This window comes from Triticum aestivum, chromosome 3B (assembly GCF_018294505.1).
Source record: "Triticum aestivum cultivar Chinese Spring chromosome 3B, IWGSC CS RefSeq v2.1, whole genome shotgun sequence".
In the NCBI taxonomy this organism is placed as follows: domain Eukaryota; kingdom Viridiplantae; phylum Streptophyta; class Magnoliopsida; order Poales; family Poaceae; genus Triticum; species Triticum aestivum.
Genome location: NC_057801.1, coordinates 725,043,441 through 725,070,450, shown reverse-complemented (window position 1 = coordinate 725,070,450; position 27,010 = coordinate 725,043,441). Strand labels below are relative to the sequence as shown.

Here is a 27,010-nt window from a genome sequence, read left to right as displayed (position 1 = left end):
ACAACACCTAATACATAGTTAAACTACAAACTAATTAGCTAATAGTTGTGGCAACAAGATTTGTCTGTGCGGGCTACTTGCGGCCACAACCACCATCGCCATGGCCCTAGGCATCGTGATCAGGGTCGGGTCAAATGGGGATGACGAAATGTGAGCGTCGATGCCCGCAAGAACCGCCTCGATGGCCATGTCCCAGGGCGGCCAAGCCTCAGCGGCGACAATGACATTGCAGGCCGCTGATGACCCCTAAGTATAGGGGATCACTACAGTTTTCAAGGAAGGTATATCCAAATTTATTGATTCAACACAAGGGTGACCAAAGAATATTTTCAAATCTTAACAGTCGAGTTGCCAATTCAACCACACTAAATAGGTAACTTACTTGCTGCAATTTATTAGTACCACAGTAATATGATAGCAATAGTAACAAAGTGGTAGCAACAGTAACATGATTGTAGAGTAATAACAAAATGCAGCGATAGTAATTGTAACGAAAGCAACAGTAGCAGAAAGTGTAGGCATGGAGCAAGCGATGTGTTTGTTCATATGATATTTAGTGTGCAAAGGTCATAACCTAGATCAACAACAGACTAGCTCCAATTCACGAATCATATTAGGCATGCATTTCATATATAGTTCTATGTGCTTGCGATAAGAATTTGCACAACATATTTTGTCCTAATGAAAACTAAGGGTAAATAATGCGCTCCTTTTAATAGAGACCTGAAACAAAGCATTAACACATAGAAAACACATGTAATCCTCCAGGTAATGTTAACCCTATTGATATCTGAATTATTGTCAGTTTGGGGTCTAGGATTCTGAATGATAAAGGTGCATACAACTTGCCTACATGATCAAGAACACAAATTTATCCATGAAAACATAGAGAGTTCATATATGGAATCATGACACCCGGGCCCTAGTGACAAGCATTAAGCATTGCAAGGTCATAGCAACAACAATCTCAGAAAATAGTGGATACTAGGCATCAAGCCCTATCAAATATGACATCGATTACATAAGAAATCTCATCCAAATCTCACCTAGCGCCATGTGTCTACAAGGGAATTACTCACACATAAATAGAAGCATCATAGTATTGTTGTTGGTGAAGGGTTGGTGATGACGATGATGATGAATTTCTATCTCCGGAGCCAGAAACAGACTACAGATCAGATCTTTAGAGGAAGAACAGGAGGTGGTGGTGGTTTCTCCATATCGCGAAAAGCTTCCTTGATTTTTCTAGGTTTTTTCTGGTATATATGTGAATTTTTGCCAGTGGAATAACCGCAAGGCTGTAACTGGTGAGCCCAAATGCCCACATGGTGCGCCCTAGGGGGCGCCACTGGGTCGTACCACGCTCTGGTGGCCCCCCTCCAGTCCATCTTCGCTCCATGAATCCTTAAATATTCTGAAATAATTCTTCAAAAATCGCCGTCTCATGTCGAGCACTTTATTTTTGTGCAAAAATAACCACAAGGTAGTTCTGCTGAAAACATCGCTAATTTGGGATAGTTTCATTCAAGTTATGCAAATTAGAAGACAAACAACAGCAAAAATGTTTTGAAAAATAGATAGTTGGCGATGTACCGGCCTCGTTGACCAGGAAGATGGCCTTGGAGCACTCCCGTCCCAGGCCGGCCATGCGTCCGTGGCGAGGCAGAGGCGGCCACACGGTACAATATCCCCCGCTCCATTTTCCTTTCATCCCTCGCAAGCTCGGCAAGGCCCACTTCCAGCTGCTCCAAGAATGGGTCTAGCTAGGGGATCCACTGGCTTTTTCGAAACATGTTTTGGAGAGGAATAGGTGGAATGGAGGCGTGTTAGAGAGAGAGAGGGAGAGAGAGAGAGATGGGAGGTCGTAACGGCCTTTTTATATGTCACCGTGATCACCATTAAGAGGGTAGTTGAAAAGACCGCAAGCAGTGGGCAACCATCAAGGGGCATGCTTCCAGGTGAAAAACGCAGTCGAGCTCGCACGCCTCCCCGCTGCTCACGAGGCACCTCCCCACCTGCTCACGCACAACCCAGGAGACGCTGTCGTGTGGTGGCCATCCAACGGACCGCCACAAGGATCCAAGGGGGCGAGAATGGCATTAATGGCGGGTGGTTCCTCGCCGTGGTGCCTGGGAGGCCGCACAACTTCAAAATACGGTTGTGATGTGAGGAAAGCAAAGTTAAAACTTTGCTCTCGTTCCACAAGCTTCATAAATTATGGCGATTCGAGGTTAGATGGCCCGACTCTGCTAAAATGGCCTTTTCGATCAAAATCACGAACAATTATTATGCCAATCGATCCGATTTGATCCGATGACTTTGCTAAAGTTGCTTTTTCAAGGATGTAAATGAGCTCGGAGGATGAGAACGTTTAAACAAAGATGCAACACTTTCAAGTAATAAAATCATTTTCTGGCCTCCAGATCTCCCGCTGGATGTAACCCCTGTGAGCGCCGATAATGTTGGTCCATCATAAATTTGGAATGCAAGGTGTTTCGGTAAAAAGAAAAAGGGTAAACACTTCTGATCTATAGTCTGAAGCGACGCCAGCGCCAGACCAATCCACGTCCGTCGATTCGTTGTGAAGGAGATGCTCCAGATTTCGTCGCGTTAAAAAAAGAAATAAGGAAAGCCCCAATCTGTGCATACCCCCGCTCGCAATCATCTCCCCAAATCTCTCGATATAGCATTATAATCGCCAGCCATGCCAGAGCTCTGCTTCCCACCTGAGTCGCCTCGCCGCCAGCTCGCTCACTAGATCCCCTGCTCCGCCGCCGTCTCACCGCGACACCTCTCCGCTCCGCGACCACCCCGGTCACCGCCGCGACCTCGCAGCTCCACCTCACCAGCCCGCTCCATCCGCCTCACATCGGTGGACCGCAGCACCCAGCCTCCTGCCCCATTGTTCCCCACTCGAGCCTCCCCGCCGATCAGCATGGCTACCACACAGTCCACTCCACCGACACTACCCTGTCAGATTCTGCGGAGTTTTCTCAGTCGCTAGGCTATCCCATCTACTGAATCGGCTGCATCCCCATCGATTTGGATCGGCCGGCCGGAGTATTGGCCATTGGATTTCTAAATTGCGGCCCTATTTTGAAGCTCCCCACCCCTGAATCAAAGGTATGTGCACTTCATGGAGTGCCCCACATTTTGGGGATTTTGTAATTTTTGCAACAGATTTTGATGTGTAATGCATCCTTCAGATGGATGAAAATTGTTATTTTTGTTCATTGCCGGCCTAGTATTGTTTCGATTATTAAGTTGTTTCAATTCTCGTCGATGCTTCAAATCTATTTTAGAATTGCTGCGACACTTCCTTTTCAATGCATCCTACAATGCTTCCTGTAAACACAACATCCAAGTAAACGTGCCCCCCATATTGGCGCTAAATTTGTTAGGTTTACCCCGTTTGAATTTCCATGCTTCCATCAAAGAGTAAAAATGCACCCTAAATTGCACGAAATGCACCCTAAATTCCATGATTCCATCACACAAAATTCCTTCGTAATTGTCCCCTTTTGGATACTGTTTTCCCAGAAAAATGCTTACATGCCAAAAATACTAACAGATGCATCCCCATCCTGGGACCAAGCTTATTAAAATACCATGCACCGTATTTGTAGTGTCCATATTTTCATGCTTCTGTCATCCTTCGTGTCATCAGTCAACATATATATACTGTTATTTTCTAGTGTATTGCTTCCATACAACTAATTCCACAACAGAGCAAATCTATCACTTCATTCCTTACGAAACAATTTTTTTATGGAAATGCTAACAATCCGTATTCCATGTGTTCTCAGCTGACACTCAACAATGACTAAAAAGGAGTCGATCATGCTACAGAGTCGATATTCAGCTGGTCGGTTACATGATATTGTCAAGGGTCTCCCACCGAGAAGGAAATACCTCATTTGCAAAAAATGGGGTAATCTTCTTAATATTAGCAAATTCTTAGCTCCAGGGGGTCTCATAGAATGGATCGTTGACTGAATTGACCATATTTCTTCTGTCTAATTGATTTGCTTCCATAGATATGTTGACATAGCACTATTTTCATGCTTCCAAATTAGACTACATATACCTCTTCTGTCTAATTGATTACCTTCCATAGTTCAACCAAATTTTGTGAATTTAGAATGTAGGTGACAGAAACATTCATCCCCAAGATGGTGCAAATCTTAGTTGTTTTTTATTTTCAATATTTTATACTTCCAATTTAGATGATCCATATTGAGATATCACTTTTTTTTCATGCTCTCTACCTACTACACTTCTAAATTGTACTTCATGTGCTTACCCAGTTTCAGATATATTGTTTCCATTCTACCTTTTTCATTTAAATTTTTTTATCTTGCCATTATTTTCATCATTGCAATATGTCATGCTCCCATATGTTTCTTTGGTCGATATAGTTTGTTATATTTCTACTGTTCCCATCAGTCAACATCATTGTAATTAACCTAAACATTGGCATTGTGCTTCATGGTTGGTAGCACTAAGTTGCATAAGTACAACCGTGTGACTACCTTTGTGCCCTTGTTGTTCTATATTTCCAAGGTATTCTAGTTTGAACAGTGCTCCCATTCTTCCTAGTTTCATCACATATATGTTGCGCAGGCTTCACTTAATTCTTTGCCTGCTTCGTACTGATGGGGCTTCCAAATTATACTTCTGATGCTGCTTTTGTTTTGTTAGAATGCTTCCATGCTTCCTGCTTATTTTCTTATTGTTATCACTATTGTAATATGCCATGCACCATATTATATTTTGTATGTTTCTTTGGTGTAGGTAGTTTGCTTCCATAGTCCGTGTTTTTTGTGTGTTTCTATTGTTCTTTTTGGTTTCAGCACCATTTTGATCAAAACACAACAAAGTGTATGCTGTGACAGACCAACTCGTTCCTTCCTGTAAAGTCATAGTTCCTACTTTTGTGTCGCATATGTTTCCTACAGTATTAAGTTCTCTCTTCATCTCAATTTTATATGCCTCCATTGCTTATTATGTATGTTTGGATCAATCAAATCGCTGCTCCGTGTAAGCTATGGTTTCCACTTTTACGTATCACATATGTTTCTATAGAAATGCTTTATTTCTTCTCAATTTTCCATGCTTCCACTACCTATCATGTATGTTCTGATAGACCAAATTGTTGCTTCGTGTAAGCCATGCTTATTTCATTATTTCGTGCTTCCACTGCCATGTTTTGATAATTCAAACATTCTCTGGTATTCTCAGAGAAGCTTCAGCTGCATGTTTTGTGCCACATGATGTCAACCATGCACCATTGGTTTCTCAAAAGCCTTGCACGGACCTCCCCATAGAATGGCGGCGGAGGACGTGGTGGAGACTTTGGCGGATAACGACCGAAGCCCTCCCTAAGGATGCGCTTGCTGACGTAGTGCGTGAGTTCGAGCTTCTGCAACCTACCACTACCAGGATACTGCCATGTTGCGCTATTAGATGGCTACAATGTCCCTTGCTTCCGTCATAGTGGCATCAATATTTATTCGGCAACATTTCGTGTTTGCGTTCCCAATTGCGCTGCTGAACTCATACCCTTGCTTTCCAGGCATCTTATGCATGGGCCTTGTAACCGTTTTTCGTATGTAATTTTTTCATTTGAAAATATACCCTTGCTTCCCAGCCATCTTATGGGTGGATCTTGTAACAATTTTTCTTATGTAATTTTTTGTATTTGTATTAAGCTTTTGTTGCATGGAAGCAAATTCCTTTCTCTCTGGTAGCAAACTTTTTTTTGTTAAAAACGTACAATTTATGTCTTAGCAAAAATAAATGTAACTGTCACCAAGAGAAGCAAAAATAACTTGCAATGGAAGCCAATTTTTTAGTCGACAGAAACAAACTCTGTTTAGTAGGAAATAAATATCTATCATAATCGGCACAAATTTCTGTTAGCTCAAACACAATTTCTACTATTAGATTGAATAAATTTGGTTGTAATCGAAGCATATTGTTGAGACGCTGGAAGCAATTATGCGATGCAATAGTTGAAAACAAACTTAATTCTAGCGGTGCATGTGCATGCTGTATATTCGGAGTTACCATAATAGAGAGATTAGCGAGGATTGAAGGAGCAGTTATGAAGGAAGCAATCAATTAACAAATAAGTCAACAAATCTTGCGTGGCCCTGATTAGGATCGGACGACCTGGATGCACCTCATCGGACGGCCTTCCACTAGTCTGACAGATGCAGATTGTCTATAGTCTGATGCCTAGTGATGTCCAAGAAAAAATCAATGACTGATTGCAACGGGCCAATCCCTCTGTCAAAAAAAAAAAAAGTAGCACTACGTTCGTGCGCATTATTCCAGTCCGGAGGCTAGATGGAGCCCCCGTTGCAGCGCAGGACCTGGGCGTTGACCCATCCGCCGGCGTCGCTGGCGAGGAAGCCCACGAGCGGTGCGATGTCCCCCGGCAACCCGATACGCCCCAGTGGCGCCTCGGCGATGTACCGTTCAGCCTCCTCAGGCGTCTTGCCGTTGTAGAACAAGGGCGAGGCCGTGGGCCCCGGCGCCACCGCGTTGGCGGTGATCCCCGTGCCGCGCAGCTCCCGCGCCAGGATCCTCGTCATCGCCTCCACCGCCGCCTTGCTGGCAGCGTACGCCGTGAACCCGGGCCGCAGTGACCCGACCGCCGACGACGAGAACGTGACGATGCGGCCACGCCCGTCGCGCGCCAGCCGGTTCGCCGCCTCCCGGCAGCACAGGAAAGTGCCCCGCGCGTTGATGCCGAACGTGGCGTCGTAGGACGCCTCGCTCATATCCGCCAGCATCGGGTTCGAGCAGTCTAGCACCGCTGCCATTGTCACCAAGACATGGAGCTTCCCGCCGAACGCCGCCGCCGCCGCGTCGAACAGCGCCCTGACCTGCGCTGCGTCCGACACGTCGGCCTTCACTGCGATGGCCCGACCGCCGCCGTGCGCGGCGTTGATGCCGCCCACGAGCTCCTTCGCCGGCTTCGGGTCCCCGACGTAGCCGATCGCCACGCGCGCGCCTAGGGATGCGAGGTGCTTCGACACGACCGAGCCGATGCAGCCAGCGCCGCCTGTCACGATCGCCACGCGCCCGTGGAGCATCAGTGGCGTAGTCACACTACTCGGGGAGCCGTTACCGTTGGTCTCGGCCATTCCTGCGAAACCTGTAGCTAGCGCAATGACCGAGCGTGATCCAAACAAGCAGAAGAACAGGGAATGCTTATGAGCGTGATATAAAGACGATGCGTATGATTGTATCAAGGGGCAAGCACATATATAGGGCAGAGAGCGCTCTAAAAAAACTACAACTTGTGTTTCTTCAACAGAAAATAAAACTAGCAAGTTGGCCCTCGCAAAATGCTATGTAATCGTCTATACATTATTGAACGCGGCCGTAGTTACTGAAAATATGGAATTATAGAAATATAGTTTTAACCCCAAAAAAAGATAGTTTTTTTTTGCGATAAAAAAAAGATAGTTTAATAATCACTCTAAATATTATGTAAAGTAAAATATCACCTGAGTGGGACTTTTCTTTGAATCATTGTTTTTTTTTGCGGGGGATGAATCATTGTTATTTGTGCATGAATGATTATAATGAAATTTCAAAAATACCATCCCACCAACATCAAAATACCATCCCACCAACATCGTCTATTCAACGTACGTAGGGATGGCAATGGGGACAATCCCCTATGGGGATACCTACAACATCCTCATCCCATCTATTCCCTATCATCCCATCCCCATCCCCGTTTAGATGACTGGGGATAAAATTTCCTCATACCCATGCCCACTGGGGAACGGGGCCCATTAGGGTCCCCATCCCCATAAACAAATACTCATATACATAATATAACACCCTATGATCAACATAAATACATGGTGTTGTCCTTGTCCTGCTAATGCCTACCTAGGTCGTATTGACTTCTTGGGCATGGTGGCAGCTCAGGGTGGACGACACGAGCAAGCTTTTAGGCCCGCTCGTGGCCCGTTACGGACCGGACCGTACGGTCCAGGCCCGCTACAGAAATTGTTCGGTCCGGGCCGCGAAAATCAGACCGAAAAAACTTCGGTCCGGTCCGGTCTTTAACCGGGCCGACCGAGCGGACCGATGGCTCAAGGCCCAGCATTAGTCGCTAGCGCCGATACGACGACGCACTAGGGCAAAGGCCTCCTCTCCCCCAATTCCCCGATCCCCTTTCCTCCTGGCTGCAGAAGGGAGGGAGCGCCGCCGCCGTTGCCATTGTCGACCACCACCTCCTCGTCTACACCTGTACGCGATGGAAGGAGGAGTGGAGGAGCCAAGGAGGGAGCGTCACGTCTACACGGCTGCACCTGCTCGCCGTCGTCGACCGTCGCCGTCTCCACCTGCCCGTCTTCAACCACCTCCTCGCCTGTTAGCCGCCGTCGAGCACGAAGCTGGAGGATGCGGGGACGGAGCTGCTGCACGTGCACCTGAAGTCCTGCATGTCCTCGCCGATAGTTTGTCTTTGTTCCTTCTCTCTGAATTTGCTTCAGTTGGTAATTGTTCAGTCTCTCTGAACTTTCTTCAGTTGGTATTTGCTCAGTCTTCTTCAGTTCGACACCTTCCTGTGTTGTTTTTCTTCCAAACTTGCTTATTTTTGGTCCATTTGAACCTCTTTTGCAACCTAATGATCTATACATTCAAATTTGTTATCAAGAGAGTTCTAAAAAGGCTCCCAGCGCACTCCCTTGCACAAAATGTACTCGGTCCAGTCGGTCCCTTCGGTCCGCACCGAGCTGAGGCGCAGCCGGTCCGGTCCTAGGAAACAGGACCGCATGTACGCTCGGTCCGGTCCGATCCGGGCCAGTTTCTGCCGGTCCAAAGGGAGGCTCGGTCAGGGACCGGACCGGCCCGGACCGCGTCCACCGTGAGTGGCAGCTGAGCTGAGGGTGTGAGATAGGTTTAAGGTTTTTTTGCAGAGCTTTTTTTTCGCGAGTTTATTTGTGAATATTTTAACATTGACCGCAGTGTCACGGTTACTAACCGGGTCCCCGATGGGTATTGGGTCTGGGGAATAGGATATCGTCCCCATCCCTGTTATACCCTATGGAGAATAAATTATTTTGGTAAATATCCCCGTGGGGATGTTTTTCGCCCATCCCCACCTCCTAATAGATGAAATCCCCACGGGTTTGGCGGGTATGGGGCCCCGTTGCCATCCCTAAACGTACGTAGTGGTATTCAATTTTTGCCTAGGAGTCTTGCTTCGATACACCCCCTCACAAACTATACAAAGACAATATGATCATTTAATCAGAAGGTATACACACCTCCATATGTGGCACGTACGAGCTGTACGTAAACACACACAAACTGGCGCGTGCACCCCCCCCCCCCCCCCGCCATCATGGGCTCGGCCCATTTTATTTTTTTTCAACCTTCAAAAATTGTCGTGGGTGGTGAGCTCGAACTCGAAACATCTCTATTTCCTTCGAACATAGCAACCAACTCTGTCGGCTCCTACCTTTGTTGAGAGTCACACATGTCGCCCCGGCTCGCTCCACCCTCGTCGGCGGCGGTGTAGCCGGGCGATGTAGAGGTAGATGCAGAGTGCGGGTTCATCTAGTAAATAGGTGTAGACGTAGTCTAGTTTCCCTGTTTGGGTTGTTTGGCTTTATGTTGGATTCGAGCTTCCTTCCGGCGCATTCGGGTGTCGTTCAGACGAGCCCCCCTTCGTCACTCAGCTAGCGTCCATGGCTGACAGTGGCTGCAGGAGGCGAATCTGCGTAAGCTTGGCAAATAAGCTCGAGGTGGTGGGCCAGCTGAGGCTGGTTTCTTTCCGTGTTTTCTAGGCCATAGGGATGGTAGTTGGGCAATAGCCAAGGGGATCCAGCAAAGCTTGTCATTCCGATGTTGCATCTCGTCGGAGAAGGGCTTCTGGCTATTGCACCAGTCATCGCTTTCTTCTTCCTTGAGAGGAAGGGGCCGTAGCGGCCGGCTGCCGATTTCGATCTCACCACTGTTGAATCTTCTGGCCGAATGGCGGTCACCTGGAGCTTCGGCATCATCTCTTGGTCGTCGGCTCCTTGTGTTCCTCCTGGTCGTGGAACCATTAAGGAGGCAATATGGCTTTGGTTTGAGGTCCGCAACACCTAACGTCGGCGATTTCTTGTGGTGCCGCTGCGGCGATGTTTGCACCCCAAGTGGTTTCGTCCCCGGCAGCATGCTGATCGGTTCGGGACTGAAGCTTCCTGGTGGAAGATGGACCACATTGCAATTGAGATGTTCTAGTTGGGGTTTTCCGTGTAGTTCATGGACCATGTTGTAATTTTTGTTTCCTTATGGGTCTATGGGCAAGTTGTAAGATGTATTCTTAGATAATCTAATGCAACACCTGGGTCCTTCGGGACACTTCTCCTGTTCAAAAGAATAAAAAACTCAGCCGGCTCATCTGATATGTTTAGTAATACTTCCTTTTCTTCTTATTTTCTATGCCTCTTGGACTCTTTTTCTCTTTTATTGTTTGTCCGAGTTTTTCATTAGTTTTTACTCCATTTTTGCTTTCAATGTTTCTTGTTACTTGTTTTTACTTTGTCCTGGGCCCGGCCCATTTAATTTTCTTTTCCTTTTTTAACATTCAAAAAATAGGTGCATGAGGTAGGATTCAAACTCTCATTTACCTTCACCCGCTGAGGGAGTTGTGGACTAAGGGGTCCTCAAGGCGTCGGCCCATCGAGTATGGGCCGGACTGGTGGAGCCGTATAGTGACAGGAGATCTATCAAGCCGTGTTGTGCGTTCCAAGTCAACAAGGCGCATGATCTCTTTAAACTCTTACTGTAATTTATCTTCGGTAACCCTAACCCTACAGGTGTCTATATAAACCGTGGGTTTTTAGTCTTTAGGGCTGGAGCTACATTAATCACCTCATTGCCTTAGTGTTTAGCTCATACGGATCTCGAGTTAGATCTACTCTGTAAACCATATTATACATCCAGTACAACCAAGCAGGACATAGGGTATTACCTCTTCGAGAGGGTTTGAACCTGGGTAAACACTGTGTTCATTGTCCCTTGTTCCTATCGATCCTAGATACATAGCTCGGGACCCCCTACCCCGAAGTCTGCCGGTTTTGACACCGACTTTGGTGCTTTCATTGAGAGTTCCGTTGTAGGGTTGCCCAAAGGATCGATGGCTCGCCTGATCATAGGAGAAGGCATCGGATCAAGGGACCTCTTTGTCCACGGAAAACTCGTAGCGTTTGGCAGCATCGTGCTGCACATAGACCCGACTGGTCGTCTGGGTCAGGTCTACGCCTTCGTCCCCAGACACCGAATTCGATTCGGTGGTCTGGAAAATGTTGCGAAAGCACGGGGCGATCTGGTTTTCACCATATTCACTTTCCCCTCCCGTACCCTCGCCACGCCCACTTTGGAGTTCCTTTCTGATCCGATAGTCAGATCAGCCTCGACAGCTTCAAGCCAGGAGAGCTCCGCTTCGAGCAGGGGCCAGACTCCTCCTTCGTCCGGACACGTCATGACTACGGAAGACCTATCCTTGACCTTCGAGGTAGAATCAGGAGGCAGAGGCCAAGAGTCAATCTCGGTCGGACCTTCCTTTCACAACGCTCGCCCAACCATGAGCCCTTACGACAAAGTGGCAGCCAAAGGCCAGGGGTCATCCCCAGCCCAAAGCAGCTCGATCTCGAACCACGACGGGGGAGCCACAAGCAAAGACCAAATCCTGTCCCTGACCTCCAGTGAAGGCCCGGACACCTTCAATGATCCGGCTCCACACCCCGGGCTCAGCACGACCAGCGGAAATCAAGGACCGTCCAGGGCATTGACCGCTCCCACGCCATTACAACAGAGTTCGGCCCAGAGCCCTCGAGCTCGGCGACCCTCGCAATGGTAAACGAGGTGCTAGATCATATTTAGTAAATGACCATCCATGAGGACCTGCCCTCCGCCTTCAATCATCGACCCTTTGAGGCGTACAATAGGGAATTTTTCATACCACCCACCACCCATTTGGTAGCCACTATCGATGATTCAACCGATTTGCTAGGCTATAATTCGGAGAATGCCAAATACATGGACGAGGAGGACATAGCCACAACTAATGCTGAGGTCCCCCCTCCCCATCGCGGGCCGCTGGTCAGCCACATCCACCTACAACATTTACATGGTGGATACCCCAAAGGACGGCGACGGCACTCCCGATCAGGACCGAGGCAAGCCCAGAGTTGAGCCGCCCAAACGCCAAAAACAGCGACGTCGATCAAAGCCATGTCGAAGCCATGCGAGCAACGTGGACTCCGCAGAAAACGGCACCGTAAATAACACGGACGACCTCGCGGGTGACGCAACCAACGAACATCATCGGGATGACCTCGCGGGGCAGGAGGACCCATCCAATCTAGAAAACCACAATGACTCCCAGGATAGCAATTGCCTCCCACTCTCCGAAGAGGAGGCCAGTCTCGGGGATGACGATTTCATCGTCCCCGAAGAGCCTCAAGAGTAGGAACGATTCAGGCGGAGGCTTTTAGCCACCGCCCGAAGCTTAAAGAAACAGAAACGCAAAATCAAGGCCGAACATGACACCCTCAATGATCGATGGACTAAAGTCCTAGCGGTTGAAGAAGGGTACGATCGTGAATAGCCAACCAAAAGTTATCCCAAGCGAAGACTCGTGCTGCAGTTCGACGACAAGGGCGTAGAGCCCACACACCCGTTATACATAAGCACCAAACAGTCGGACCTCCCCCCTAGAGGGCGGGATAGAAAAACTGACGCGGCCGAACACCCAGCCACCCCACCTCGCCGTTATGGCAAGGATCAACAGCGGCCCACCTATGAGTACGACCTTTGCCATGACCTAGACGCCCGATGTAACGCCCAGATAATTAAGCTACAGTAAACCTCTTCTAATGATGCCACGTCACCTATGTTACTATTGCTTATCTCGCGTTAGTTCAAAACGATTCAAATTTAAATTTGAATTTTTGACAAACATCAAAAAAATTCAAACGTTAGAATTAAAATGTTCGAAGTGTGCCAGTTATTGCATAGGTAATTATGGTGAAGAAATCACGCTTTTTGAAAATGCATAAATACTTTAAAATGAAATAAAAAAGAGAAAAATAAGAAAAAGGGAAAAGACTAAAGAAAAACAAACAAAAAAAGAAAGAGAACCCCCCATTGGGCTAGTTGGCCCCGCTGCTAGCCAGGCCGGCCCAACTGGCCCAGCCCCCCCCCCCCGCACCCCAAACCCTAACCGACACCCCCACTCGCCCCACTCCTCCACTTCCTCGATCCACCTCTCCCCTCCGCTGCCCCCCCGATTGGATCGGGGGGATCGACCCACCACCGCCCGGAGCCCCGCGGGCCTCGTCGGAGCCACGCTGTTGCCGCCACCTCACCCCCGTCACCTGGAGCTCGACACGCCTCCGCTTCGCCGTCCTCTACATCCTCGCCTCGTCCCCGTCGTCCTCCCCAAGCCCCGCTGCCCTTTACCCTATGGCCCCCGTGAGCTTCCCCCTCTCCTCGCACTCCCTCCACCCCGCACAATCACCATGCGCCCGCGCTGTCCCGCACGCGCGCGCACCACCCCGCGCACCGCCCGTGCACCGCGACCCCTCCCCACGCCTGCTCGCGCTCCACCGCGACGTCCACAGCCACGCCCGTGCATCGGTCGTGGCCACCGCCCGCACCTCGCGCCCTGACTGCCCCGCGCACGCCTTGGCTGTGCCCCGCCCCGCCTACCGCACCTGCCTCCGTGCACCTTTGCGCCCGCGCATACCACGCGCCTCGCCACTGCCTACTGCGGCCGCGCACTTGCCGTCGTCGTGCCCGCTTTGCCTCGCCTGCTTCTCCTCCTGCCGCCCCCTGCCGCTCATCTGCCACGACACAGCCTCGCGCCGGCCCCACAGCAGCTGCTGCTGCCTTCCTCGCCCGCCTACGCGCCGGCAGCTACGCCCCGCTCCCTGCTCGAGAGGTGCCCGGTCGTCCGCTTGTGCCCCGCTTCCACTGGCACCGCTGCTCCCCCCCCCCCCGTGGCCGCGCTGGTGACCCTCTCGCCACCCTGCTGTCGCCTGGGGAGGGCCGGGCTACGCCCGCACCGCTGCCCGCTTCGCCTATTTGCCCGTGGCCGTTATGGCCATAATGGCCTTTGACAGCCGGGCCCCGCCCCACCCCCAGCCCAATGACAAATGGGGCCCAGCGCCCAGAACGCTTTAAAAAATATATTGAAAAATAAATAATAATAATAATACATAGAATAACTAATAATTAAATTAATTAATTAATTAACCTAATTAATTGTAATTCATAAACCTAATCATTTAGTTAGTCCAATTATACCTGATTAGTTAGTCTTATTCAATGACATGCTGACCCCACACGTCAGTTGACCCAGTCAAGACCCATGTTGACTGGTGATGTCATGTTGACGTCATGCTGATGAATAGTACTAATTTTCGTATTAATTTAATAATAGTAATTTAGAAATTTATTAAACTTAGAAAAGTAATGTAAAATAAACCGTAACTCGGATGAAAATATTTTGTACATGAAAGTTGCTCAAAACGACGAGACGAATCCGAATATGCTGTCTGTTTGTCAGCTACATGTCCCTAGCATAGAGAATGTGCAAAAGTCCACCTCCGGTGCATCTGTCTGAAAATGTCAAACACCGGGATCTCTTTCCTGGATGTTTCCCCCCTTCGCTAGTATCACCTACTTCCGCGTTAGGGCACATCTAGCACTGCTCATTGTCATGTCATGCATATGTTTGCATTATATTTATTGTTTCTTCCCCCTCTTCTCTCGTTAGACACCGAGACTAACGACGTTGCTACCCCGGTCGGCTATGGTGTTGATGACCCCTCCATCTTTCCAGAGCAACCAGGCAAGCCCCCCCTGATCACCCGATATCGCCTATTCATTCTCTCAACTACTTGCAATAGAGTAGTGTAGCATGTTACTGCTTTCGGTTAATCCTATTCTGTTGCATAGCCTGTCATTTTTTCTACAATTGTTGATACCTTACCTGCAATCCTAAATGTTTATTATAGGATGCTAGTTTATCATCAGTAGCCCTACATTCTTGTCCGTCTGCCATGCTATACTATCGGGTCGTGATCACTCAGGAGGTGATCAAAGGTATATACTATACATACATACATAATATTCAGGTGGGGACTAAAGTCGGGTCGGCTGGTAGAGTACCCGCGAGTGATTCACGGAATGGGGGATGAAAGGACATTTGTTCCGACGGCCCTCTGTGTGGATCTTTGTGGCGAAGCGACAGGGCAGGTTGAGACCACCTAGGTGAAAGTGGGACTGGTCCCTGGTCGACGTCCGCGGTTACTTCATAATAACACGTTTAACGAGATCTTGGTATTTGATCTGAGTTTGGCCACTAGCCTATATGCACTAACCAACTACGCGGGAACAGTTATGAGCACTCGATGTCGTGGTATCAGTTGAAGCCTTCTTGACGTCAACAACTGAGCGGCGCGTGCCGCATTGGACTAGAACGCCTCCTCTTGTATTAGGGAGGCTATGTATGCTTCTGGCCGCCCACGCAATGTGCAGGTGTGCAATGGGCGATGGGCCCAGACCCCTGCGCGCTTGGGATTTAGACCGGCATGCTAACCTCTCTGTTGTGCCTAGGTAGGCTGCGACGTGTTGATCTTCCGAGGCTGGGCATGACCGAGGAAAGTGTGTCCAGCCAGAGGGATCGAGCGTGTTGGGAAATGTGGTGCACCCCTGCAGGGAAGTTTATCTATTCAAATAGCCGTGTCCCTCGGTTAAAGGACGGCCCAGAGTTATAACTCGACCTTATGACAACTAGAACTGCATACTTAATAAAACACACCCAGACAAGTTCCAGAGACAACCTGGTGATCGCTTTCCCACAGGGCGGCGACAGGAGGGTCACCGGGTAGGATTATGCTATGTGATGATACTTGGCTAACTTACCATCTACTCTCTTCTGCATGCTGCAAGATGGAGGATGCCAGAAGCATAGACTTCGATAGGACTAGCTATACCCCTCTTATTCTGGCATTCTGTAGTTCAGTCCACTGATATTGCCCCTTTACACAGATACCCATGCATTTGTAGTGTAGATCCTTGCTTGCGAGTACTTTGGATGAGTACTCACGGTTACTTTGCTCCCTCTTTTACCCCTTTCCTCTTCTTCTCGGATGTCACCAGATGTTGGAGCCAAGGAGCCAGATGCCACTGTCCACGACGACCCCTACTACACCGAGGGTGCCTTCTACTACGTTCAGGTCGCCGACGACCATGAGTAGTTTCGGAGGATCCCAGGCAGGAGGCATGCGCCTCTTTCGATCTGTATCCCAGTTTGTGCTAGCCATCTTATGGCAAATTGTTTAACTTATGTCTGTACTCAGATATTGTTGCTTCTGCTGACTCACTTATGTTCGAGCACTTGTATTCGAGCCCTCCATGCCCCTGGCTTGTAATATGATGCTTGTATGACTTATTTTACTTTTAGACTTGTGTTGTGATATCTTCCTATGAGTCCCTAATCTTGATCGTACACGTTTGCATGCATGATTAGTGTTTGATTGAATCAGGGGCGTCACAAGTTGGTATCAGAGTCGACTGCCTGTAGGAATCCCCCTTCCACACTCCTTGGCCGAAGTCGAGTCTAGTCACTACAAAACTTTTACTAACATGGTTGTGTGTCTTAGGGGCCCACGTTACCATTGGGTAGTATTAGGATCTTTTACTTCTCGATCTTTACTTTGGGACTCTGAACTCTCTTCTACTCGGTAAACGAATATACCAACTCTAACATTAGGATCCAGTGACCACATTCACCCCAAAGATGGATAAGCCATACTTATTCCTTAGAATAGTATTTTGATTAATACCCACACTGTCATTTGACTCCATCGAAACATCTTTGTTTTCAGATGGAATCCACGAGGCAGGTTGTGCGCCACACGACGACCATTGGTGTCTCAGGATCACCTGTTGTGCTAGATGAGATGATGACCTATCTGGGTTATCGCTGGCACCCTGAGTACACCGTGTATGAGCAGTACCAGGACTTTAACCAGGAGCAGTACCGTGCCATCGTCCACCTCTATTCTCGGAAGTATGACTCCACTATTGTGCTGCACACCGCTCATGGTGTTGGAGTGACCATTGATATGGCAGTCCACGATGCTGCTTATGCTGCTTTGACATGTCTTTGTGAAGAGTATCGGGCATTGCACACTTCCCCTTTCAGGCACATTGCTATCGCATCCGACGTTGGTGCGGAGGGATACTACACTGATGCCTACACCACTGTCTCCTAGAGAGCTCTTCCACCATCAAAACCTGGTTCTGCATGCTGATGGGCTGGATAGAGCTAATCGAGCTCTTCACCACGAGTTGTACACCACGCGTCAGCACCTTTACAGTGCCCTGACACTATCGCACCCCTTTGTCTGATCTGGAGAGATGTCGCGTTCTGCGATCTACCCAGCCAGGACCGTGATGCTCATGGTGTCGGTTGGCCAGATGTGAAAGGCTACACTCCTGCATTTGGTGCTCTTCTTCCACCTGAGCGTCGGGTTCTGCGCCAAAGTATCCGCGGACCCCAGGCTACTGACGTGGAGGACTTTTCGTCGCGTCACTACCAGCTGTCAGGCTACTCCTTCCTCCACAGTTCCTCCTAGGACTGATGTAGTCTTGCTTATTAGTACTAGATGCAATCGTCGTGGGCCTGCATGCCGCTTGTGATGTCTTTCGTCTATGTACTGAACTATGTGTACTGAACACTGTGTACCGATCTCTAACCACGACCCCTTTTGTAAGTTATGACGACTACTATGTAGTATATATCATGCTCCTTTCATTATGCATATTTCATCATGAATGATTCTTGTCTTTTCAAATTTCTCAATGATGAACTACCCCTGTTATATAGTAGCAGATGGCTAGACCAGGTGGTCGTGGTCGTGGTGGCGACGCCCCACCACCACCTGAGTACATGGCTGGTATGATCCAAAAGTTCGAGCTGAACCGCCAGTTCATGGATAATATGTTGGCTCAGTTTCCTCGCCCCAATATGAACCAGCAGCCAACCCCAGTAACTCTGCAGGATTTCATGCGCCTCAACCCAACCATCTACCGCAGCTCAACCTAGCCTTTGGATGCTGATGACTGGCGCCGTGACATCACGTATCAGATGGAGTCTGCTGATGTATCCCCTGCTAGTTATGTCACCTTTGCTTCCTTCTTCCTGAAGGGACCTGCTGCTCAATGGTGGGACAGCCACAGGCGTACTCTACTAGCTGTAACAATCATCACCTGGACGGACTTCCAAGCTGCTTTCTGTGCCCGATTCATTCCTCAGGGAGTCATGGACCGGAAGAAGCGTGAGTTCCACAACCTCATCCAGTGCAACAAAACTGTAGAAGCTTACCAGCGGGAGTTTCTTGACTTATCCCGCTATGCTGAAGAGGAGATTGCAACTGATGCTCGCAGATAGGAGAAATTCTGTGATGGACTACAAGCTGACATCAAGCTCGCATTGCTAGTGCATGACTTTGCCGATTTTGCCACCTTAGTGAACAAGGCCATCAATGTCGAAACTGGTCTGCAGGAACACCAGAGCTCTCACAGGCGCAACTGTGACACGGGCTAATCTTCAGGCCCGCCCTCGCAGAAGCATAAGATCTGGATTCCTAGCAGCATGTACCAACCAGCTGTCCCTGCTCCAAGGCAGTCGTATGTCGCACCTAGTCCACCACCTAGGCAGCCAAGACTTCCATTTGCACCACCACGAGCTCCTACACCCAATCCCAATGATGGTTTGTGCTTCAGATGTGGCCGTCCAGGTCACCATCCTAGGGAATGCAACCAGAACCAGAATCAACTGGCCCTTCTAGCACCTCGTCGTGGAAACAATCAACCTCGCAACAACAATGACAGGCCTTATGGTCGTATTCGTGCGAACCACATTGATCTGAATGAAGCTGAAGACCAGCCTGCTACTGTGATGGGTACACTCCTCGTAAATTCAGTACCAGTATCCTTTTTATTTGATACAGGTGCATCGCATTCATTCATGTCAGAATATTTTGCATGCTTGCACGACATTAAATGTGAGGACATGAATACTTCGCTATTAGTACACACCCCACTACTAGAAAAACCTCTACTAATGGCGCACCTATTATGGCCATTAATGGCGCATCTGTGGTGCGCCACTAACAGCACGCCATTAGTAATTTTTACTAATGGCGCACCAGTGGTGCGCCATTAGTATCTGGTATACTAATGGCGCACCACTGGTGCGCCATTAGTATAGGCCACGGTGCGCCATTAGTATGTCTCCCAGGGGCCAGGTGCTTTGGATACTAATGGCGCACCACAACTGAATGCGCCATTAGTAACCGCGGCATACTAATGGCGCACTTTCCTGTGATGCGCCATTAGTGATGCGTCATTTAGAATCTAGATCTGGATCGTGATTTTTTGCCCATTTTTTTGCTCGTTTTTTTGCTTGTTTTTTGGCACGACAATATTCTCAAATTTTGTTCCTGTTGTTTTTGGATCTTGTTGCCATGGTCTTTTGCCGGAGAGGAGTTCGCCGGAGAGGAGGAGGAGGAGCTCACCGGAGAGGAGGGAGGAGGAGCTCACCGGAGAGGAGGGAGGAGGAGCTCACCGGAGAGGAGGGAGGAGGAGCTCACCGGAGAGGAGGGATGAGGAGCTCACCGGAGAGGAGGGGATTTTTTGCCTCACCGGAGAGGAGGGAGGAGGGAGAGGAGGGAGGAGGAGCTCACCGGAGAGGAGGGAGAAGAAACCATGAGGGGAGGGGAGGGGAGGGGAGGGGAGGAGGGAGGAGGAGGTCGCCGAAGAGGAGGGAGAAGAAACCATGAGGGGAGGGGAGGGGAGGGGAGGGGAGGAGGGAGGAGGGAGGAGGAAGGAGGTAGGAGGAGGTCGCCGCAGAGGAGGAGAGAAGGGAATATGAAATGAAGAGAGGAGGAGAGGACCAGCCATATATACGACATACTAATGGCGCACCGCGGGCAGGTGCGCCATTAGTAATTTTTTTTATTTTTTTGATTTATTTTGAATTTTGAAGGCGGGAAGATACTAATGGCGCACCATTGTCAGGTGCGCCATTAGTAATTTTTTTATTTTTTTGATTTATTTTGAATCTTGAAGGCGGGAAGATACTAATGGCGCACCATGGTCAGGTGCGCCATTAGTAATTTTTTTATTTTTTTGACTTATTCTGAATTTTGAAGGAGGGAAGATACTAATGGCGCACCATGGGCAGGTGCGCCATTAGTAAGTTTGAATTTTTTTGATTTTTTTTGCCTCTCTAGATCTTAAAAGCCCCGTATCTTTTTTTCTGTTAGGTTTTTGAGGATTTTGAAAATGTTTAACGGGGTTCCCCCGATTAAATTTGGATGTAACTTTTCGAGTAGATGATTTTTCATATAAAAAACTTTTTCATCCGAGTTAGTATGCAAAAGTTATGCCCATTTTTACAAATTCTCGCGAGATTTTGCAAATGAAGTCAAAATTCATATTTGCAAATTTTCCCAACAACTAGGCCACATATCACATGGGAAACTTATTTTCTTTTATTTTTTTGACATTTTTATCATTTTCTTTTATTTTTTTTTAAACTGAAAAGGCGATCCACAGGGGGGGGGGGTGCATTCGGTGGAAGTGGTGGCCAAGGTTACTAATGGCGCACCGTGGCATGGTGCGCCATTACTAGTTTAACTAGTAATGGCGCACCACACACACGGTGCGCCATTAGTATGTTTGGACAGGCGCACTAGTTCAAAAAAAAAATTGGTAATAATGGCGCACCGTAGGCAGGGTGCGCCATTAGTAGTTTCAACACTAATGGCGCATCAGAAGGTGGTGCGCCATTAGTATATACTAATGGCGCACCACATGTCTGGTGCGCCATTAGTGCCATTTCCATCTATAGCCCTTTTCCTAGTAGTGCCCCTACGAGCCAATGTCGAACCTCCATGATTTGCAACGATCTCCCCGTAGAAATCGAAGGACTGGAATTCCTTGTCTCTCCCATCGTACTGAAGTCCTGTAGCATTGATCTCATTCTAGGAATGGTTTGGTTGAGAGCGCATACTGCTTCTATAGTTAGCACCACTAAGACCATCCATCTTCAACATGCCGAGGCAAGGCTTTATGCGTTGAATGCATTAAATGTTACACCACTCGAGGTCATTGAAAACATTCCCTTCGTGCGCAAATTCCTTGACATCTTTCCTGAAGAACTTCCAGGGATTCCCCTTGCTAGAGTTGTCGAATTCATCATTGACTTAAAACCAAGTAGCACTCCTATAGTGAAATGACCCTACAAGATGCCGCCGCATGAACTCATTGATCTTAAGGAGGAAATCGACAAATCTCTTCGAAGTGGTTTCATTCGCCCAAGTTGCTCTCCTTGGGGAGAACCTTCTCTGTGTCAAGAAGAAGGATGGGACAAACCGATTGCTCCAAGACTACTGTCCTATTAACCAAGCTACCATTCAGAACAAATATCCTATTCCTCTGATCAATGATCTGTATGATCAAATGGCTCGTTCATCAGTGTTCTCCAAACTCGACTTGAGGTTGGGTTAGCACCAGATCCGTGTTCGTGAAGAGGATATCCCTAAGACCGCCTTCGTGACTCGATATGGTTCTTACTAGTACACCGTCATGTCTTTTGGCTTGACCAATGCTCCAGCAACTTTCTCCCGTCTGATGAACTACATATTCATGGAATACCTCGACAAATTCGTCATGGTTTATCAGGATGATATCCTTTTATAATCCAAGAATAAAAAAGAACATGCTAAATATCTTCGTCTTGTTCTAGAAAACCTTCGAGAGCATCAACTCTATGCCAAGTTCTCCAAGTGTGAATTCTGGCTTCCTAAAGTAACCTATCTTAGGCATTACATCTTCAAGGATGGTATTTCTGTCAACCCCAAGCAAATTCAGGCTATTCTCGATTGGACTCCTCCGAAGAATGTCAAGCAAGTTAGAAGTTTTCTGAGACTCGCCAGCTATTGCCGTTGATTCGTCGTGAACTTCTCCAAGATCGCTAGACCTCTAACTAGCCTAATGCATAAGGGCGTCAAGTTCCAATGGACATAAAAGTGTCAGGAAAGTTTCCAGGCACTCAAAGACAAGCTGACCTCTGCCCTAGTGCTTGCTCCTCCAGATACGAAGGACTTCGTCATTTATTGCGATGCTTCACGTCAAGGCTTAGGCGCTGTCCTAATGCAAGAGCGCAGAGTGACTGCTCATGCCTCTCATCAATTGCGCCCTCACGAAGAGAAATCTACAGTTCACGACCTCGAGCTTGCTGCTATTATACATGCACTAAAACAGTGGTGACATTACCTTCTCGGTAATCGTTGCGAGATCTTCACTCACCACCAAAGTCTGAAGTATATGTTTACTCAGCCAGACCTGAACCTTCGTCAGCAGAGATGGATGTAGATTGTAGCAGATTTTAACTTGGGTATTTAGTATACCCCAGGCAAGGCTATTGTAATGGCTGATGCCTGGAGCCGCAAGTCATATTGCAACCACCTCCAGGTTCACAAAGTTCAGCCCTCGCTTGTTGAATAGTTCAGAAAGCTGAACCTCCGTATTGTTCTCCTGGTGCACTCGCTCCCCCTCCTCCTGAGTGCCGCAAAATGAAACTCCATGTTGTTTCCCAGGGTTCTCTCAATACCCTGGTTGCTAAACCAAATCTCCTGGAAAGCATCAAGACACTGTAGAAGTATGACTCTCAAGCCTGCAAGATTAAGCGCTACCTCGAAGAAGGAAGGCCCTCATTCTTCACTATTGATGATACTGGCCCTTTGTTCCTTAAAGGCCACCTAGTTGTCCCTTCAAAAGATAACCTGGATATGACTTAGAAGGTTATGAAAGAAGTTCATGATACACCTCTGTATATTCATCCTGGTAGCACCAAGATGTACCAAGACATTCGTCAAAGATTCTGGTGGTCTAATATGAAGCAATACATTGCTTGTTATGTTGCTGAGTGTGACGTTTGCCGTCATACCAAAGCAGAACATCAAAGGCCTTCTGGAACTCTACAACCTATCTCTATTCCTGAGTGGAAGTGGGACCATGTCGAGATGGACTTCGTCACTTGTTTTCCAAAATCGCAGAAAGGTAATGATGATATTCTTGTCGTCATTGACTTGCTTTCTAAAGTTGCACACTTTCTGGCGTCAAAGAAACTATCACTACTAGTCAGCTGGCAACCCTCTACATGTCCAGAATTGTTTCACATCACAGTAATCCACTAGTAATCAGTTTAGGCCGTGGTAGCTTATTCACTTCAAGATTCTGGGCAAGTTTCCAAGAAGCAATGGGAACTCATCTATCATTCAGTACTGCATTTCATCCTCAGTCACAAGAGCAAGTTGAATGCATCAACCAAGTTCTCGAAGACATGCTTAGAGCTTGTGTTATCTCCTTCGGCAAGAAATGGGAGGAATTTCTCCCGTATTTTGAGTTCTCTTATAATAATAGCTATCAAGCTAGTCTGAAGATAGCCCCCTTCGAGGTGTTATATGGACGAAAGTGCCGAACCCATCTGAACTTGTAAAAAACTAGGGAACGTCCACTCTTGGGTCTGGATATTATCCAACATGCCGAAGAACAAGTCCACATTATTCGCAAGAATCTCAAGACTGCTCGGTCACGTCAGAAAAGTCAGTATGGTCGTCATCATAAAGACATGGTCTACCAACCTGGCGAGAAGGCTTATCTTCGAGTCACAGCAATGAAGGGTGCTCACCACTTAGGGATGAAGGGCAAGCTAGCTCCTCGCTATATTGGTCCTTTCACTATTCTGGAAAGGCGTGGAGAAGTTGCATACCAACTGCAGCTTTTGCCGAACCTTTCTCAAGTTCATGATGTATTCCACGTGTCACAACTCCGCCACTGCTTCAAGGACCCAATCCGAGCAGTGGATCATGAAGTGCTTGAGTTGCAACAAGACCTCTCCTATAAAGAACATTTGGTCCACATTCTCGATCAAGCTGAACGCCGCACATGTCAGAAGGCGATCAAGTTCCTCAAGGTCTAGTGGTCACATCACTCTGAAGATGAAGCCACTTGGGAATGCGAGGATCGCTTGCGTGATGAATACCCCGCACTATTTCCTTCTACCTCCGAAATCTCGGGACGAGATTTCTTGTAGTGGAGGAGATTTGTAACGCCCGGATAATTAAGCAACAATAAACTCTTGTAATGATGCCACGTCTCCTCTGTTACTGTTGTTAATCTCACGTTAGTTCAAAATGATTCTAATTCCAATTTGAATTTTTGACAAACATCAAAAAATTTCAAACGTTAGAACTAAAATGTTCGGAGTGTGCCAATTATTGCATAGGTAATTATGGTGAAGAAATCACGCTTTTTCATAATGCATAAATATTTAAAATGAATTAAAGAAGAAAAGAAAAATAAGAAAAAGGGAAAAGACTAAACAAAAACAAACAATCAAAAAGAAAGAGACCCCCCCACTGGGCCAGTCGGCCCAACTGCTAACCAGGCCCAGCCCAACCGGCCCAGGCCGCCCCCAACCCCTCCGCCCGCTCACTCAATTATCCCCTCCCCCCCCCCCCCCCCCGCACCCCAAACCCGAACCGACACCCCCACTCGCCCCACTCCATCGATCCACCTCTCCCCTCCTCTACCTCCCTAATTGGATCGGGGGGATCGACCCGCCGTCACCGCGTGGAGCCCCGCGGGCCTCATCGGAGCCATGCCGTCACCGCCACCTCGCCCCTGTCGCGGATCCCTACCACCCAGAGCTCGACGCGCCTCTGCCTCGCCATCCTCTTTGTCGTTGCCTTGTCCCGTCATCCTCCCCACGCCCCACTGTCATTTACCCAACTGCCCCCGTGAGCTTCCCCCTCTCCTCGCACTCCCTCTGCCCCGTGCAGTCACTGCGCGCCCACGCTGTCCTGCACACGCACGCACCATCCCGCGCGTCGCCCACACACCGCGACCCCTACCCACGCCCGCTCATGCTCCACCGCGACGTCCATGGCCATGCCCGCGCATCGGCCGCGGCCTCCGCCCACACCTCGCGCCCTGACTGCCCCGCGCACGCCTTGGCCGCGCCCCGCCACGCCTACTGCGCCCGCCTCCACACACATTTGCGCCCGCGCCAACCGCGCGCCTCGCCACTGCCCGCTGCGGCCGCTCACCTGTCGTCATAGTGCCCGCTTTGCCTCCCCTGCTTCTCCTCCTGCCGCCCCCTTCGGCTCCTCTGTCGTGTCGTAGCCTCACGCCAGCCCCACAGCAGCAGCTACTGCCTTCCCCGCACCGGCACCTGCGCCCCACTCGCTGCTCGAGCCGCGCCCGCCCGCCCGCTCGCGCCCCGCTTCCACAAGCACCGCTGCTCCTCCCTGTGGCCGCGCCCGCTGCCCTCTCACCGCCCCGGCCGTCGCCTGGGGCCAGCCGGGCTATGCCCACACTACTGCCCGCTTCTCCCGCTTGCTCGTGCCCGCTATGGCCACAGGGGTCTTTGACAGTCGGGCCCCGCCCCCTGGCCCAATGACAAATGGGGTCGAGCGCCCATTACGCCTTAAAAAATAAATAAAAATAATATAAACAATAATATAAAAAATAATAAACAGAACAATAATAATTTAATTAATTAATTAATTAAGTAAATTAGTTATCCTAATTAATTGTAATTCATAAACCTAATCATTTAGTTAGTCTAATTATACCTGATTAGTTGGTCTTAGTCAATGACATGCGGACCCCACACGTCAGTTGACCCAGTCAACACCCCTGTTGACTGCTGATGTCATGTTGATGCAATAGTACTAATTTTCGTATTAATTTAATAATAGTAATTTGGAAATTGATTAAAACTTAGAAAATTAATATAAAATAAACAGTAACTCGGATGAAAATACTTTGTACATGAGAGGTTCTTAGAACGATGAGACGAATCTAAATACCCGGTCTATTTTTCAACCACACGTCCCTAGAATAGAGAGCGTGCAACAATTCACCTCCGGTTCATCTATATGAAAATGTCAAACACCAGGGATACTTTCCAGGATATTTCCCCCCTTCGCCTGTATCGCCTACTACCACGTTAGGGCACACCTAGCACTGCTCATTGTCATGTCATGCATCGTCATGCATATGGTTGCATTATATTTATTGTTACTTTCCCCTCTTCTCTCGTTAGACACCGAGACTGACGGCTCTGTTGCCATGGTCGGCTACGGTGTTGACGACCCCTCCTTGTTGCCAGAGCAACCAGGCAAGCCCCCCCCTTGATCACCTATGATCGCCTATTCCTTCTCTCTACTGCTTGCATTAGAGTAGTGTAGCATGTTACTGCTTTCGGTTAATCCTATTCCGTTGCATAGCCTGTCATTGTTGCTACAATTGTTGATACCTTACCTACAATCCTAAATGTTTAGTATAGGATGCTAGTTTATCATCAGTGGCCCTACATTCTTGTCCATCTGCCATGCTAAACTATCGGGCCGTGATCACTTAGGAGGTGATCACGGGTATATACTATACATATATACATACATACATAATATTCAGGTGGTGACTAAAGCCGGGTCGGCTCGTAGAGTACACTCAAGTGATTCACAGATTGGGGGCTGAAAGGACATTTGTCCCGATGAAAGGTGATTTGTCCCGACGGCCCTTTGTGTGGATCTTTGTGGCGGAGCGACAGGGCAGGTTGAGACCACCTAGGTGAGAGGTGGGCCTGGTCCCTGGTCGGCATCCACGGTTACTTCATAGTAACACATTTAACGAGATATTAGTATTTGATTTGAGTCTGGTCACTGGCCTATATGCACTAACCAACTACGCTGGAACAGTTATGGGGACCCAACATCGTGGTATCAGCCGAAGCCTTCTTGACATCAGCAACTGAGGGGCGCGCACCGAATTGGACTGGAACGTCTGCTGTTGTATTAGGGAGGCTAGGTCTGCTTCCGGCCGCACACGTAACATG

The 27,010-nt window shown here is 48.5% G+C and overlaps 1 protein-coding gene and 1 long non-coding RNA gene across 2 annotated transcripts; one reads left to right on the top strand and one right to left on the bottom strand.

Moving 5' to 3' along the window:
• The first annotated feature begins 2,628 nt into the window (after positions 1-2,628).
• LOC123072024 (uncharacterized) lies at positions 2,629-5,736 on the top strand. The gene is made up of 3 exons (XR_006434798.1): positions 2,629-3,123; positions 3,807-3,931; positions 5,242-5,736. It is a non-coding gene; the product is annotated as an uncharacterized lncRNA (long non-coding RNA).
• A 508-nt stretch (positions 5,737-6,244) lies between these two features.
• LOC123067762 (NADPH-dependent aldehyde reductase-like protein, chloroplastic) lies at positions 6,245-7,154 on the bottom strand. Its single transcript, XM_044490420.1, has one exon. It carries the CDS (start codon positions 7,152-7,154, stop codon positions 6,348-6,350), a length of 807 nt encoding a protein of 268 aa, XP_044346355.1. The 3' UTR covers positions 6,245-6,347.
• Between the last annotated feature and the right edge of the window lie 19,856 nt (positions 7,155-27,010).